General features: G+C 34.9%; 1 protein-coding gene across 2 annotated transcripts in view; it reads left to right on the forward strand.

Annotated features, from left to right (window-relative positions):
• The window catches only part of POC1B (POC1 centriolar protein B), a 43,500-nt gene that overhangs the window by 8,794 nt on the left and 16,776 nt on the right, over positions 1-17,930 (forward strand). For both annotated transcript variants that reach the window (XM_056510805.1, XM_056510800.1), the window contains 7 exons: positions 72-251; positions 1,554-1,661; positions 2,530-2,645; positions 3,022-3,155; positions 3,718-3,786; positions 6,875-7,027; positions 14,441-14,530. In XM_056510805.1, the coding sequence (XP_056366780.1) occupies positions 72-251; positions 1,554-1,661; positions 2,530-2,645; positions 3,022-3,155; positions 3,718-3,786; positions 6,875-7,027; positions 14,441-14,530 (850 nt within the window). The remainder of the gene's footprint in view (positions 1-71; positions 252-1,553; positions 1,662-2,529; positions 2,646-3,021; positions 3,156-3,717; positions 3,787-6,874; positions 7,028-14,440; positions 14,531-17,930) is intronic.

The raw sequence follows: 17,930 nt of genomic DNA on the forward strand, positions 1-17,930 counted from the left end.
CTTCAATATAATTGTGATTTCTGAGTTCGTATTTAGGGTTTTGTTTCATTTTCTTCCCCCCCCACCCTTAGTCATGGAGAATCATCAGTACTGAAAGGTCATACAGCATCTGTTCGGAGTGTGAGCTTCTCCCATGATGGCTACTCTGTAGTTTCAGCATCCAATGATAAATTAATAAAAGTGTGGAGCGTTTGCTATCAGCGCCTTTTGTTTACCCTATTCCAACACACTGGTTGGGTTCGCTGTGCCAAGTAAGTATTGTTTTTATTCTCTTGGTAAAGTAGAATTCCTAACAAAGGGGGTTTTATATCCCAGGGTAGAAAAAAGTTTGTGAATGACAAATAATGATCTCTCACCAATAATTAAATTTTAATAAATGAACCTTAGGCACACAAGTTTTGTATAGATCTCGTAGTTGAAGTATGAAAGCTTGCTCTATGCTAATATGTGTACGTACTAAATCACTTGCTGTGTTCATTCTGTTACATTAAAGAACAAACGGAGTCTTCTATATTTTCAGTCAGTATCCTGTCTTTCCCCAGTTTTGTTTTGTCTTTTGCTGTATTGACTTATTTCCTAGTGCTCGTTTCTAGAATTGTCATGCATTGTAGGGGTTTTCTCAGCTGTTTTTGGAATAGTGATGGCATTAAAGAATGGTCATGAATCCAGATGAGTTAAGCTAACATAACTGGAAAAGATGAAAGAAATGGCCTTTGGACTGCAGGTTAGGATCCATACTCTTTAAAGACAGGACAGCTCTTTAAAGACAAGAAAAGATTGTTTGCTGGGTTGTTTTTTTTTTTGTGTTTTTTGTTTTTTTTTTTTTTTTTTTTTGTTTTGTTTGTTTTTTTTTTTTTTTGTTTGTTTTGGTTTGGTTTTTTTAATTTTTCCTTTCTTCCATATTAATGGAAAATTTGCAGTTAAGAGAGGCCTGATATAAGCCCCCTGAGAAAGGAATTTAACACTGGTGAAGTGCAGACCCCTACAAAGTTTCAAAGTGTCTAACTGTTGAAAAGAAAAGGGAAAGCTCTGAGAAATCACATGTGAAAGTTCTTGAACAGTTTTTTAATGTCATTGTGCTCAATAAATGAAATAAGAGTGCTCAAGGAACTCATAGACAGGTCACTTTTCCTGTTTAAAAACCTAGTATGCTAGTCTAGGAATAATAGTGAATGCTTTGCCCATTATTGGTAAGTTTAGAAAGGACTCAGAGAACATAATTATAGGTTAACATTGAACACAAGATTCTATTGTGGCCTCTGTCTTTTTACCTATAGTTTTCTATAGTAATCTGTCATCTGAAGTGACATCCTTAGGTTGCTGATACCTTCCCCCAGCCCCATCTGTTCGTCTTGCTTATGGCTCTGTGTTTAATTGTAGTTGATTGTGAAATGGAGCAGGGTGGAATAGTTTTATAGTCCATGACAAATACTAGAAGTTCCAACGTTACGCAACATTGTTTCAAACAGGTTCTGGTGTTGAACTACTTAGGTCTCTAATGCTTCTCTAGGCCCAATCAGTTGTTAAGTAATGTATGCACTTTTGCATTCCAGATTTTCATCTGATGGAAGATTAATAGCATCTTGTGGTGAGGACAAATCTGTTCTCATCTGGGATACAAGAGATAAAGTTTGTGTTAATAGCTTCTCAGATTATGAAGGGTAAGTTTTGCTAGAAAAAAAGGACGAATGTAATAGTGTAATTTTAATGGCATTAATTTAATGTTCTGTGGAGTTAACATCCATATATGTTAAATCTGAAAAGAGATCAGAATTCTACCACTCATGACAAGTAAAATAATTCATATAATTTTTTTTTGAAGAGGTTAACTGGCTGCACTTATCCAGCTACTTTCTAGCAATCAAGAGATAATCCAAACAGAAGTGAGATTATTCTTGGATTTTGGAATGTTTCCATCTTTTCCCCAATTTTGATAATGCTATTTGATACTGGGTGCTTCAACAAAAGAAATCTTGAAGTCTTTTCCACTTGTTAATGAAAACAATATTCTTTTACATTCAGTGGTGTGCCTTATTAAAGTTTAAAATAATAATTGCTTTTACTTATATGCAGTTTTCTTAAGTATCTTGGATCCAGAGTTTTAGTTAACAAGTCAGTGGAATATTTATCTTGTATATGTCCTTTGCTGATTTCATGGCTGCCTTCATCCTTTTTCTACTCCAAAATGTTATTATAGCTAGATTTAGACAAAATTATTTTACTTGTTGCTTACAAACTCTTTACAGCACTATCTTCTAGGAACTTTTTACTCTAGCACAAATTCTGAAGGTTGGACTTGGATCAATTATACAGTATTTTCAACAAAAGTGAGATTGATTTATCACTCACATCTTGTTTTCTTGTGCTTATTTCAGTTACTTGAAATGCCTAATTTGAGTTTCCGTACATGAAGGTTCCACACAAGTTTATGGCAGCTCAGTGTTAGTATTGTGGGCTTTATATATATACACACACCTAAATATTTCTGTGGAAACACAATATAAATCTAGTTTTATTAATTATGTTTAGGTTTGCAACTTTTGTGGATTTCAACCCAAGTGGAACATGTATAGCTTCTGCAGGCTCCAATAACACAGTAAAGTTATGGGATATTCGGACAAACAAGCTACTGCAGCATTTCAAAGGTAAAAACAATGTAGTTTGTTTTATTTTCTTTACAATGGGACTCTTTGCTATTAAATGTGATTTATTAAGAGTATGTTATTTCATTCCTTACTGGGGAAAGTGGACAAACAAGTCATATTGGCATGTTGTAAGTATCTTTTTGTTGTGTAGTAACCCTAGGAATACAATCTGAATCCTTTTTATTTCTTTGCTTCTCTTAAATTTTAGAACTGAGCTAAACAAATACTGTGGAGAGTCTTCTGTGCCCCAGCACTTTGGTTGTTTTTCCCTTAAATGAAGTAGCTCTTAGGGAAGTAGAAAAGAGCAAAGAAATAAAGTGTACATATCCTCTTAGTAGATATCTACAGCCTTTGAATATTGTCTTCTGTAAATCAGTTCACAGAGCAGGGGTTAATTGTCTATCATTCCATCCTTCTGGTAACTACCTCATCACTGCTTCTACTGACGGTACCCTTAAGATTCTGGACCTCTTAGGAGAAAGACTTATTTACACTCTTCATGGACACAAGGTATACACAATAATCCTCTTTAAATGGAGATCTGAAAACGTTGTTCAGTATCCTTACAAAGTGAAAGTAACATGCCATTGTATCTTTTATCTTGCAACTTGCAGATAGAATTTAGTGGACAGTAAGGTGTTTGTATTAATGCACCTGTGACAAGTGGTTAAAGAAATGCATCAGTTTTTACCTGTAATTGTGCTTTTTATCTGTCAATATGACACACTTGATGTTAAGTAAAAGCTCATATTCTGAATTCATTAGTAATTCACTTGATTTTCAAAATCATGTTATTTGGCACCTCAGTAGTTTTGTCCATTGAAGTATAAAATCTAAGGATAATGCCTCTATTTTCCTAGTACAGATTGTTGTAATTGTAATATAGCATCTTATGAAAACATGCAATATAACTTTTCAATCAAGTTTTGCAGAAATTTGACTACAGTAAAATGTTCCTTACTTTATTAAAATTTAAAAATTGATTAGGTAATGGCATCAGTGTTTTACTCTAAAATACTATGATTACAGCTGTAACCTAATTTTACTGTATGCTATTTTTTTTTTTCCCCAGGGACCTGTACTTTGTGTGGCTTTTTCAAAATGTGGTGAAAAATTTGCCTCAGGTGGAATGGATACTCAGGTTTGTGGTATTGTCTCCTTGAATGCAATGTCTTAATGTTTGTTACAATGGATGGGAGTTAAATATAGTATTTCACAGTAACGTGCTAATTGCTCACATGCATTTTTGTCTACTAGTGTGTTATATAGACTATCTATTGGATGTTATGATGAGGAGAAGACCAGCCACTTCTATTTTACATATTAAAATAAAGGAAGGATTTTTAACTAAGAATATTTAAAGTGGTGCTCTTCAGTGTCAACAAAGTAGTTGTCTTGCAATTAATATAAGCTTTAGGTGCTTTGTTAGGTTTTCACTGCTTTTAAAGTCCTTACTCTGTAATTGTAGGTGTTAAGTTGTATTACTGGGAAAACTTTGGCGAGAATTGGGGGGAAAAAAAAAGAGCTTCTGGGGCATGAGAGCATGGAGAAAGTAGGAAAAAATCTTTGTCTCATGTTCCTCAGCAGTTTGGTATTATGGGTTCATGGTGAGGTTCATGAGAGGGAAGGTCCTGTTTCAACTTCCTTAGTAAAATGTTGACTTTAAAAAGCAGTCATAGCAGGTCTAATAACTGTTTAAATTACCTTAAAAATGGGCCTTCCTGTGTTTGAAGTTTTTCCCTTTTTTGTCAAAGTTTTGGTGGGAGAGGAGTACTTAGTTTTCTGCAACTTTTACTTTTCTAAGTTTTAAAATGTGGTAACCACTGTTGGGTAACTACCAAGGTGTATATTATCTTTATCTATAGTAAACAGAAGAACTGGATTACTCAGTGTACATTTTTCTTTTGGTGTATACACACATGTACTTCTCAAACATCCTGTTTTGGTGACCTGTCCACAGCCTTCTTTCAGGTGTGCCAGGAGGATGGTTGTGGGACTTCTCAACTAATTGTGATTGTTGGTTTAGTGTAATTGTAGGGTGTATTTGTTGGAAAAGTTCTGCTGGCAAATCAGCAATGTCATGCTTATGAGCAGAGGCTGGCCATAAAAGTACCATCTTCTACCCCTCATGGAGTACCAGAATACACTGTCTGTTCACAGCATGAGTTGGAGGCAGGTGATACATTCAAAGTTTATGGAAGACTGGTTCCTTCATATGTGTATTATTTAAGTTTTCAGACAATAGATCCTTCCATACCTTTCCATCAAAGAAGGAAAACCAGTATCTCTGCTTCTTGTATCAAGTTTCTGGCTGCTTCGGAACCGGCTGACAGCCTTTTTCAGAAGCAGGTTAAATATTTGAAACACTGGATGCTTTTGTTTCTTTCTGTTTGCTTCTTTCCTTGAACAAAGATGATCTCAAAGTGTAGTGTTCTGAAGTTTGTGTTCCTCATATTTTTGGCTATATGTGCGCATGGCAATTTATTTCATTAATTTATTTGCTGTGGAAAACATAAGACCTTTAATGTGAAAGAGCAAAGTTAGAGCTCTTTGTTTGGAAATTAGTAGTCTATGCTGTTAATTCAGTTACTGTATAGAAGAGATAACTCATGTCTGATGAAGGTCTTGGTGTGAAGGGAAATACTGCCTTATGAAATATCCATCTTTCTAGGGTTTGCCTATTTACTTTTGCACTGTAGTTGAGATACTCAAGGCACATATGGATGTTTCTGTGGTTTTACTCTTACTCTGTTTTTTTTTAATCTGTACTGATTTTTTTAAAATCTGTAATGATGAAGCTGTAGGGACATGGCATTTCAATTAAGAATAAAATGAAACATATTTAGAGCCTGAGCAGTTCAAAAGCTCACCCCTGATAAAAGGTGAGATGCATCCTGCCTATGCTATTTTTTACACTCAGTGCTGAAACACTTAAAATTGCTAAGCCAGCAGAAAATTAGCCTCAAAAAAAAAAGAGGAAGCTACAAAAAAATGTAAGTAGCTTTATTTTTGACTGAATGATGGAAGTAGTAGAAACTGCACGAATGAGAAAGGAAAGAAAGCAGGAGCTCCTGTGAATCAACTACTCTATCACCTAACAGCCCTGCAAGTGGCAGGTTCTGAGGAAGGTTTAGGTAGTTTGACTGAGATCTGTGCATCCCTCTTTCACTGGTACTAATGTCTGAGTTAGTCTGGGTTCACCTTTTTGGTGTACTGTCTCCCAGTGCATATTCAGGGTCTTTGACTCAAGGGAGTCATGAAAGATGTTGAACCTGAAATGAACTCGTTGTAATGCAGCTATTCAGGAATATATTAAAAATATGATATGGTGTGCGTGGAATTTCTGTGAGCAAATCTATGATTTTTTTGTTGTTTAATAATTATTAATATCTGAAAAATACTTCTAATGTCTGTCAAAAATATTACTGACTGGACAGGGAAGTAATTTTAAGCTAGATTATAGTCCCCTCTTTGTTTTCTTTAATTTAGTTAGTAGCTGTATATATCAGCATTGGACTTTTGGTAACTTCTCAGTGTCTCAAAATACCTTTTTTCTTTTTTTCTCCTTAGTATGTAAAGGAAGAAGGAGTTCACAAGTCATTTAGGCTTAATTAAATTAATTAAGTTACATTGTGACATGAGAGAGCAACATTGTGTGTTATGATTTAATTTCCCAGAATATTCATAAGACTGGATAGAATACCTTTGGACTACCTCTGTATCCTATGACCTTCTGCATTTGGTCATTGCATGACTTGTATATCATTTCTACCTAGAACATAATTAGACAAAGTTCAGAGAAGAGATTCCTGTTGCTAAAACGCTGGAACCAGGGGTTTTAGAGTTCTGTGTAACTCTCTCATTTTTCTTATTCTTTCAAACTTTCTTGTTAGACCTGCAAGCCATTATAGGGGGGCAGAAATTTAACAGTATATGATCCCTTGATCTGGTAGAAAAGTAACTTGGAACAGTTCAGTGGGACAGGAGTTTGCTTTGTTTTATGATTATAGACATATTTTAGAGGTGAATTTAGACTGAACCACATCTTTTATATTTGAAGTGAAGATAGTCTGGGGAAATGCCTGTGTTGCAGTGGAGATCAGACTAAGACATCACTGAAATATTGTTATAATGCAGTGATCTACTATTAATAACAGTTTTTTCTGGATAGTTATGCTTTGAGCATTGGATAGCCTTCAAATAGTTACTGATATGAAGATTTCTTACAGGTATTTCTATGGAAAACCAACTTTGATACTTTGGATTATGAAGAAGTTCTCAAACACAATTTTAGAAGAACACATATTGATGATCCTCCTCATCTTCTTGATATTTACCCAAGGTCATCTCATTTACATGATGAAAATCTTAATTCAATTGAGGTGAGTGCAATAAATTGTCTAATATAGGAAACAAGAAGCTTCTGTGAACACTTTATGGTTAAATGTGTTTTATATATGTTTTATGTATATCAGAGAGCTTTTTATTTATTTATTTATTTATGTATAATACTTTGGAAGCAACCATAATTTATGAATCCACATTAGGATTATTTGGCAATCTCATGTTGACAGATTTATGCTGAAATTACTTTCATGCTTCTTCTGTGTCTGTACTCTACATCTGATTCCAGCAAAACATATGTGATAATCTGGTTTCTGAAATAACACTGCAAGTATTGCAGAAGACATCTGAATGCCCAGTGAACTTTAGAATACTTGCCAGAATACATCATTATAAGCAGGACAAAGTGGTGATATTACTGAAAGTCAAATACTTGATTGTCACAAGCTGTCCCTCTCTCCAAGACCTTTAGGTATTGTGAGGAGGTCTTGATATCTATCTAAAAGACTTTCTAGGCTAGCAGTGTGTTTTACATCACTCTGTAGTCTGATTTCCTTATATTTCATTCTTGAATTACTTTACTGTTAGGCTATCTACTGGCATCTATTGAAAGGGTTGGAAATTAGGGAAGCAAAGTACAATGTCAAATGTTCTGTCAGTATTAGGAAAACTCCTGTGTTTGTCAAGTAGTCTGAAAATTATGCTCAAGGGGTAAACAGTTTTATGCTTTCAATGAGGCCATTGTTTACACTTTATTTCTGATAGACTCTGATAGAGCTGGGTGGCTTCTGCATGGTGATAGTTTCTTCTTGTTTTTTTTATAGTCTCCAGGTTCATCTAGTGTTGAAAAACTGTATCTGAGATAAATCTAGGAACTTTCTGATTGCTGTGAGATGCTATCAGAGTAATATAGAAATTCACCATTGCCTGGTTGCCTATGTAGAAAACATAGATACTGCTGCCATGGCATTTGTTTCCTGCTCAGAGTTTTAAAACAGTGACATTTGGGGATATTTTGGGGATATTTGGAGCTTTTTTTGTGGGTGGGTGTGTTTGCAATATGAATACATGCAAATGAATAGTATAAAGATTGAAAGCATTTGGTGGAAGATGGGAACTCTGATAAAACCTGTGACTAGGATTTCTTGTGTGCCTGGTTCTATTGTCAAGTCGGATGTGAAGCTTTCTAATGCTTAGCATTCTGGTCAGAACAGAATGACTGCATGTATGACAAGCTTCATAAACAAACTTCTGTGATTCCTATTTGTTGTAAGGTAAATGACTGAAGTTAAGTTTACTGGCACTAGCCTTCAGTATAGCTGGTCAGTGCCAAAACAAACTCCATGACAGCATTTGCCAGCAGATTCAAGCCAGTCTTGCTGGAGACTTGCTTCAAGACTGTTCAAATTGCACCCAATTATAACATGTACTAAACAAACACAGTAGATTATAGCTGCAGGGATCCATTGTTCTCTTTTCAGGCCAACATTTCCCGACCTTTCTGCTGCTTACATGCCTGGCAAAGAAGTAAATATACTTCAAAACAATTTTTCAGATTCTTTGTTTTCTTGTTCCTGGACCTGGGTAATTGAGAAGCTCTGGAAAAGCATTAATAAGTTCAGGCTAAAGTTAGACTAAGACTAGGAAGCCTCACTATCAATACTGAAAGGGCTCATCAAGGAAATTCAATAGCTGAATGTCAATTTATTAGTTAACTTTGACAGATTTAATTTAGCCTTATGTCTACATTTATTCATTGCTGCAGCATTTGTGGCAGCTTATAGGCTGCTGGGCTGCTCCATAGTAGTGAAAGAGCTCTATGGCTTTGTCATAGCAAAGTTTTGGACTCTTTGTGTTATAATTTCTGGCCTGATTTCAGGATTTTAACAAGAGTTGCTGTATTTTCTATTTACATGATATTGTCATTAGAGTATCTTTCTTTCAAATAAACATCAAGTATGTTATATTGTTGGAGACAAAATAGTGTTGGACAGTTTCAACAAAACTCATTGCTGTAATGTAATATATTTCTATATTTGTAAATTAAATCATATAGTAATAGTGATTAGAATCTCTTTTGCAGCTAATTTTTATAAATAATGTAATAATATAATAATTGAGATGTTGTTAGGGTGAAATTATCAAATTTTCTTGCTCCGTATGTCTTTTATTGTTTTTATTTTTTTTTTTTTTTGGCTCTTCCTGTCTGCCTCAACAAAAATTGTGGGATTTTTGTTGTGGTGAGAAAGAATAGACCTCATGAACTGGACAAAAACATAATTATCAAGACAAAACCGGTATCAGGTTACTACCAGCATTAACATGCTTTAGTTAGCATGCAGTAATTCTTAGGTAATTGCTATGCTTGAAATTTTTCAATGTTCCATCTTCTTAACTATTTATTCATGTAGCTGAGAAAAAGCATGATGTCTAGACCCTCTGTGATGTACTCTGGAGAAGGAAAAAAAGTAAAAAAGTATTTTTGTCCTTCATGTTCCAAGCTCTTTCTAAACCTGAGGCAATAGAGAGAATTACAGTGTTAGGCTGTTCCACTGCAATTCCTCCCTCATCCTTCAATGGCTCAGCATGTTTCTAATATAAAGGGAAGGGAGGAATGGAATCACAGGCATGTCACAGGGAGCTTCTGGAAATCATCTGTTCTTCTTATCAGTGGTACATCAGTTCAGCTTTGTCTGGTTAGGGGGCCTTGAAGAGGGTTGGAGATTCCCCTGTCTCTCTGTGTGATCTATTCCACTGCAGCACAGCACTTGTAATGACATTTTTTTCCTATTATCTCATCTATACCTCAGATAATATGCAGAACTGCTTCCTTTGTTTTTATTTTCTTCCCTTCTCTTCCTGTTTCTATGTGAACAGGGTAAGATAATTGATCTTAACTAAACAGAAGTAACACTATTCTAAGATTTGGTAGCATATGCAAGAGTTACAGGCAGGCAGAGGAGGCAGTTGGGAGATGGGAGTTTTAAAAGTATCCGTGACTGCTGAAGGTTTTCTATAAGCCACTACAATGTAATCTAAATGCTTGAGATGTGTTGTAATACATTCCCTTAAGTTATGCTCAGGTGGTTTAGTCACCTCTACAACAGGCATGAAGAGATATTGCCTTAGGATAACAAAAAGTTAAACAGATACACAGACAGAAAGAGGAAAGTAATTCTTTCCCTATATTTTAAATTTACTAATCTTTCATAACTTTTTTTTTTTTTTTTTTTTTTTTTTCCTCTCTCCCTGCTTGTCTCAGCATGACAAAGTCCCTGCAATTCCAGAACTTGCTTCTGGGGAAATAGTATCCACAAAAGTTGAGCTGACTTAAAATTTATTTGGCTGGCATCAGAGGCACAGTTGCAATGTTTTCACACATCACCTGTTGGAAATGCTGATTTGAATAACACAGCTGGCACAAGGGCATTAAGAATTGCAGGTATCATCTGGGTTTGCCTTCAGGATAGTGATAGAAAGATGGAACTTGAGAGTATTTTGCCTTTTCTGATAACTTTTTCTTCAAAGAAGTAGAAGAATTTCTTCAAAGAAAATAACTTTTTCTTCAATTACTCTTCAAAGCTATACTTTGAACCAGTAATATTTCAGATACCTTCCTTACTTTTTTTTCTGTCTTCCTGCCTATTTTTGGGGGCATAATTAACTTTTACAAGAAAATCATTAGTTGTGTCATCTCCTCAGCCCAGCAGTAGCCTGAATTTTAATGCAGTTTCAAATTTCATGTTCTTGACTTGTAAAACTTTATAACTATTCTCCAGCTGCACTGATCAATGTGATTCTTGAATATTCAAGTAAGCAGAGATTTAATGCTTATAATCATTGCAATTTTTCAGACAGCTTGGAAATGTAAGTAAATTATTTTTTCTCTAAGGGCGCCTACTTTTTTCTGTTGGCCACAGAGGTAATCCTAGGTGATTACCAGCTCAAACACAGGTGTCAAGCAGTATGGCTAAATTTAACTGAGATAAATCCCAGTTGTTGTCTCTGACATAACGACCTTGTGGAGTTATTTGAAAACAGTATGTTTAATCAGTTATGCAGTTTTAGTGAAATATACTAAAAATTGCATTCTACTTGGTGAGAATTGTGTTTCTGAATTTGCCACGTTTGTACATAATTGACCTTTCATGTGCTGAAGACTTCCTTAAAATAAATGGAAGATTAGAAATTAGTTTCTTTCAGTGCAACTTTGAATTTTGAACATATCACGGTGCATAGAGTTTCTCTTGTGCATATATAGCTTCTGTTGATTTAATTTAATCTTAAAATTTTCAGTATAATTTCAGTTATAAATATTTTCTTAGATGAAGGAAATTCAAATATACACTAGGTGGCAGTAGAAAAAAGATTATATGGCTTGTTTAGCTTGAGGGCCCCAGTCTAGAGCAAAGAACAGTGTTTAATCAAATTGAAAACTAACTTTCTCTTGCTATGTTTGGAGAAACTATTTCACTTTCCTAAGAAATATTTTGAGTAATTTAAAACTTTCTCTTTTATTTTTATTAACTTTATTTTTCTAATTCATGAAAGATTCTGTAGAAACCTTCCCTTCAAATATATTTTATTGTACTATGGATCAAAATGTGATAATTGTATTATCATATTAGAAGATGATATTGAAAATGTTTATGTATCAGTTTACCAGGCAATTAAAGCAAGGCTTTGAAAGAGTTTTTGAAAACTTGTAATATGTGACAGTACTCCCTGCCTTGTGTTTTAGTGCTCTATTTTTTTAATCTTATTTCTTAAAGTTAAGTCTTTCCAAGATTTGACTTTAAGGCTTCCTTTGGCAAGATTATCTTACAGCTAACTATGTCACCTTGTCAGGAAATGTCAGGTAATTTGAAACTTTTAGCATCATTCCATTACCTCGTTCATTTTTAGTGCAATATTAAACACTGACATTTGTACGATGGACTTAGATTTATATTTTTGCACATTTTTAGACACCTTTTAGATGCTATTTCTGACTAGTTGCTTAATAATTTTATATTTAATTTTTTTACTATGGCTTATGACAATTACTCTATCCCCAGTCAGGGTTTACAGTGTTCCTTATCCTCCCCTTTTCACTGGTAAAGCAACAAGCAGACATCTATTCAGGGGAACTTTCATTCTAGCTCCAGAATGTCACACTTCTGTGTTGTGTGTTTGTCACACAAAAAAGGCATATTTTTTTAACTTAATAATACCATGAATTTATTTCTCAACCTGTATCAAAAATTTAACTTATTCTGCAATATCTCTGATGTATATAACAAAGAGATACTATCTCAAAGAAGATATTTCAAGAGCTATTAGTGACTTGCTATTAGCTAGTAGATCCTCCACATTAGAGTACTGATACGTAGTAGGCTTCTACTGTCACTCTTCTACAGAATCTTACAAATCCATTGTCTTCTCTTCAGTGCCCAAATGATGCATATCAGAAAATTACTTTAGTCTTACCTGCCTATAGTATGATTGGCACTTGGATAATGCATTAATTATATTTATTGTAGGGCTGAAAATGTCAGAAGCAACTGACTCTGGTTATCCTGGGCACTGAGCAAGTGTAAACTCTGAGGGACAGTTGCCTGTGTCCTCTCAATAGACATAATATATATAGAGGTGAAACAACAAAATTTGCAGTTCCTCTCCTGCTCACCTTAATATTGAAAAACTGTTTAGCAATACTATATTCAGAGGAGATCTTGATCATGTTTCTGCAGAGAAGATGCTAAAGGAGTTAAAATGGTAGAATTTTCTAAATTGAAGGTTATTACATAGACCATGTTACCTGGCTTTGGTTCTCATTTTTCCCTTACTTTCCTCCAAATCTCTTTGACAAGACTGGAACAAAGCAAGACTTGATTTTAATATCTATAAATGAGGGAGAATTTGAAGTGTTAAGCTGTGATGACCATGTAGCAGAATGGGTTTTCTTGATTGTCCCTGAGTCCCTGCTCATTCTTGACTGATGCCCCTGTAATCGGAAGACAGAAAAAAAGATCACAGATGAAGAATGGCTTGTTGAAAGTGAATAAAAGAAAGAGCTAAGCACTACTACTCAGAGAAGTGAGCAAGCTTAAAAACAGTGTAAGATCTTGCCTTAGGGAGGGTTTGTCATCTCTGATTTGTAAGTGCTGCAAAGTGTAAGAATCACTTTCACTTTTAATAATCAGGTAATATCTGTTTTTAAATGTTTCTTTACCTTCTAGCTTGTTAGTAAACTTTGTCCATCTTCTTCTACTTGTATTTACTGAGGAGGAACTTGCTTCTATAATTTTAACCTAAATTTCTGCATGTAAGTTATGGAAATCTAAATAAACTGAGAGAAAAGTCTTCAAACAGTACCAGGTGCTGTTGCCCTCCTTCCCTGACTATTAATTCCAGGTATAAGATTGTATTCTATCTACTTGATAAACATGTCTTTGACCTAAAGATCTTTATACCAATATATGGACCCTAGCATCAGGGATTTTTCCTGTGGAAATACCACTGAAACAGTTACTGAGTGAGCAGCTCTGGCTGAACCAGAATTTTAACAGTCTTCAGGTGAAATGATAGGATCTTCCTCTTGAGAAGTCAAAATAAAATTACCCTTGTAGCTAAGAAACTTTCAGCGACTAAACTTAACCCTGTCACTAGGCAAGTGTGAGTTTTGGGGGTTCTGAGGTTTTTTTCCTGCTTTCAATAAGGTGGTTGGAATTAATACTGTCTCTGGATTACTAATAAAAAGTTGGAAAGAGAAAAGTTCATTTCTCTGTTACATCAGACTTGGTGATTTGAAAGTCATCTAGTCTTTCTGTAAATTTTGCCAGTTCATAAAATAAGAAGTATAGTACTTCCATGCATCATGCTGAGAGGGCAAGCATCATAGGCTGTGATACACCTAGATAATAAATAGTAGGGATAATATGTGCACGGGCTTTTTATGGGGAGGTTATTCTGATAATTTCATATTCTCTGATACTTTCTTAATGCTTCATTTTCAGGAAAGGACATTAGCAAAATATTGCTAAAGTTATAGATTAACTTCTATAGCCAAAAGTAAGCAAATATTAACTGTGATATTAAGAGCATAATTGCAGATGCTGTGATGATATATCTGATCAATAAGCCTCTGACATTGTCCCAGTAAAAAGCAGTTTTTCCTGTGGTTTCAGGAACAAGATAGTTTGAGTTCTATCTGTTAACTTATCACAGATCTCAGTGTTACCTCCTACCTGTTTTCCAGAGAAGTGCTTTCAAAGTTATTTTGGCAATCAGAGCAGGTACAGAAGAAATAAACATATCGACAGTCTGTTACTAAGGGATGACTTGAGGATCTTGAATGGGGATTGGGAACCAATTGATCTGGGCTGCTACGTTTGTTCTCACTTTTTATTTCAGTCTTATTTCCTTTTCTCTGTTGGTGCTGAAATAATGATATAATTCTTTTTCAACAGGTCGACCCTACTTTTGATGTGCCTGACAAACATACGCCTGACCCAGTTGTCATCAATATTAGACCGGTTTCATGTACCTGTAGTACTTCTGTAAGTTGCTTTAAAAAAAAAGGAAAAAAAGAAAAAGCATAGGGTATAGCTAGCATGTTACAGAAATAAGCTTTTACTGTCCACATGAATAAAATAGATTTTTTTAGCACTTGTTGAGTGCTCAGAGTTCAATATCCTAAATTCTCAACTTCAACTTTCTGTCACAGTTGCCAAGTCTAACCAGAAGATGGTGTGATAGCAAAGCTTTAATTTTATACCTGTAATTTTACCACTGTACTAAGCACAAGTTCTATTTATAAGCCCATGCTAAGTACATCTAAATATTACTGTTGAAATTTCTGGGTTATTCTCAAACATTTTTTGTAACTCTGTCTTTATCTGCAAATAATGGTAACCCTAGAATCATTGTCTCACTGATACAATTCCAAGTGTGATGTTTTATTATTTCTCCTTTTAAGGCATTTAGTAGTTCCCTAGAAGGAAAAAGAAAAAAATAATACATTTTAAGACAAAGGGATAGGATTAGAGTCTTCTAGTGCTGGCTTTCCATATGACTTTGGTATGGTCTGGGGGAGGAGAGGAAGGCAATGTTTTAGTGGTAGTTTCGTGGGAGGAAAAATATGCTCTCCTGGTATGAAATCTAAAAGACATGCTGTTCTAGAATTAGGTTAAAATGAGAAATTTTCTTTTAGTTCTGAATCTGTTCCTGTGAAGGCACAATTTGTGTCTTTAGCAATTTTAGTTACCATAAACCATCTGTGGTTGAAGGGTTAATACTTACAAAAAGGCAGCAGGTGTGATTTCTGCTGTTCTATTTTGTCATGAATGCTTTATGAAAGCTATGTTGTGAAGATACCATATAAAATTCTTTAAGATAATTTTTGACTATCGTGAGGTACAGGTTGATGAGAAACCTTTACTTCAATACAAATAATGGTATAATGACTTGATTGAGAGGTGATAATGTTATATATTTTTAGGTTTATCAGCTGTGTCATGTTTTCACAATGGAAATATGGGTCTTTGTAGACTTACAGACATCTGTTTAGTAGGTTTCACAGACAGTGGATTGTGGTAGATATAATTTATTGACTACCTATCACTTTTAAGTACTCTGTGTTCATTACTTACTCTGCTCATTACAGAGTTCAAATGTATGGTTGCACTGTGATTCTTTATTACATACATACAAATCACTTAGTCTCCATTAATTCTTTAGATATGAAAGCAGCTTGTAAAACTTTATGCCCAGAACTCAGAGAAGTACACTGACCCAAGAAGTACAACATTTTTTTATTACAGTCTGTCTGGCTTTACAATCTTCATTATAAAAATGTTGCTTCAGAATTTGTGCTTTTTGACTGTGTCAGTAATCACTACTTTTTTTTCTCCCCCCAGCATGTCAATCTACCAGTTATCATTGATTCTCGCCACTGTTGCATTTCAGCATTCCCCATCTGCATCTTTTTCCATCTAGAAACTATTTCCATAACCTGGTTACTTGGACTGTAGCCTTAAGGGCAGCTGTCCTGTTCAATGCAGGTTAACCCTAACTGTGCTACTGTTCACACAAATTCTAGAATAATTTGCATGGTTTCTTTGCCACTAATATCCTTCCTCTCTCATAGAGAACAACACTTTCTTCAGCTTTGCCAGCCAGTGTGGTCCTCCCTTCTTTCTAATATCAGCTCATCCTTTAGTATCATCTTTCTGTCCTGTGTCTGTCTGCTGCATTTCCAGCTTCTGTCATTTGTGGAATTATTACCTGTTTCTTAATCAGGCCAGCCACCTAGACTCTTTGTGTCTTCTTTCTAGTGGGTTCTGGATCACAGTGACTTGGACCTTTCTATCTGAGGCTTTCTTGGTTTCCCTAATATATGGAGACTCTATCTAATAGAGGCTTGATGTGTTCTTCATAAGAAACAAGGAGAAAAGGGAAGATGCTGCCTTTATTTCTATCATACCTTCACTGACAGATTTCCTCTTGATACAGTTTGTCCTCAATTGAATGATACTGATTCTACCACCTTTCTGGGCAGCTTGTTCTAGTGTTTGGCTGATGAAAATATTTTTTTTTTTTGCATAATATACCACTAGAATATCCTATGTTCCAACATGCTTGTTACCTTCAATTCACATTGGTCCTCTAATATGTGTGTGTCTGTCTTCTTTCTGTTTACCCATTAGATATCTGAGATGGCAGCAAGATTTGCCTGTGTCTTTTCTTCCAGAGAACAAGCCTGGTTCTCTGCCTTTTCTTTTTCATATGTTCCAGCCCCTTTATCTTGTTCACTCTCAACTCAACTTGTTCCAGGCTGTCAGTGTCTATCTATGACCAAGAAGCCCAAAAGAGGACACACTACTCTAGATAATTAGGATGCAGCAAAGTATCACCATCATCTGGTCTTGACAACAGTCTGCCTAGAGAAGATTTTAAAAACAAATATTTAAAAATATAACACACTTGATTCTTTGTGAATTCAAATAATATGTTTAGATATTTTCTTAACAGTTCATTTATTTTGAGCTGTAGCTGTCTAAGAAAATGCTAGTATTATCTGTTCCTCCTACACCTCCTCTTGTTTTCAAGCAACTTTAATTTCTTGCTTCATCAAAAACAACAATCCATCAGAGCTTCCACACTTAAAGTGCCTGCTTTTGTGTTTTGCTTTTTTTAAATTTAGTTGTATTTTCTTGCTTCTGAAGTTAAGATATGCAAATATGAATGTTCTTATAGGGATTTTGCTAGAAACACTTGCAATTATTAAACTGCTTGGATTGTAAACATCTTATCTTTTCAACTTCTATTCTAGCTTAGTACTAGGCCAATTGTTTTGAACATGGTGAAAAATCTTTTTTCATCTAAGGTTCATACTGATGCAACTTCTTTTGTAAACTCAGTGAAGGGAGTGTGATCCTTGTGTCAGTGGAAAAATTTCACTGACATTTTCAGTATGGAGTTGGTTTCTTTTGGACTACAGTTATAAAACCATTAAGAATTCCTGTGTATTATTATGGTTAGGAAATGGCTTTGGGTTTGATGATTCATTTATTCATTTCTCCTGTGTACTATTGAAAGCACTGTAAAAATTAGCTGTGTATGCCTAACAAACTGGTACTTGTGCAGTGTCCTGACTTTTTCAATGTTAAGAGTCCTCATGTTGCAGTTACTAGAAATTAGGTGTGTTTCAGCCTTTTGCACTCTGAAAATATTCACTAAATTGGGGTCAGATTTGAGGGCTGGGAGTGGTGTTTCTTTCTCCTTTCTATTTCATTGAAGACTCTGAAAGCATTGCCTCTCTCCCACCCTTTTTCCATGTGTCAAGCAGCTTAACATTGCCTTTGTTTTCTGAACTATTGAAAAGGAAAAATTGGAAGTGTTGTTTCTCTTTGGGATTACTTCTTTCTTTCATCTTTCCAATTTTAGTTTTAGTCATGA

Source organism: Oenanthe melanoleuca, chromosome 1A (assembly GCF_029582105.1).
Source record: "Oenanthe melanoleuca isolate GR-GAL-2019-014 chromosome 1A, OMel1.0, whole genome shotgun sequence".
Taxonomy (NCBI): domain Eukaryota; kingdom Metazoa; phylum Chordata; class Aves; order Passeriformes; family Muscicapidae; genus Oenanthe; species Oenanthe melanoleuca.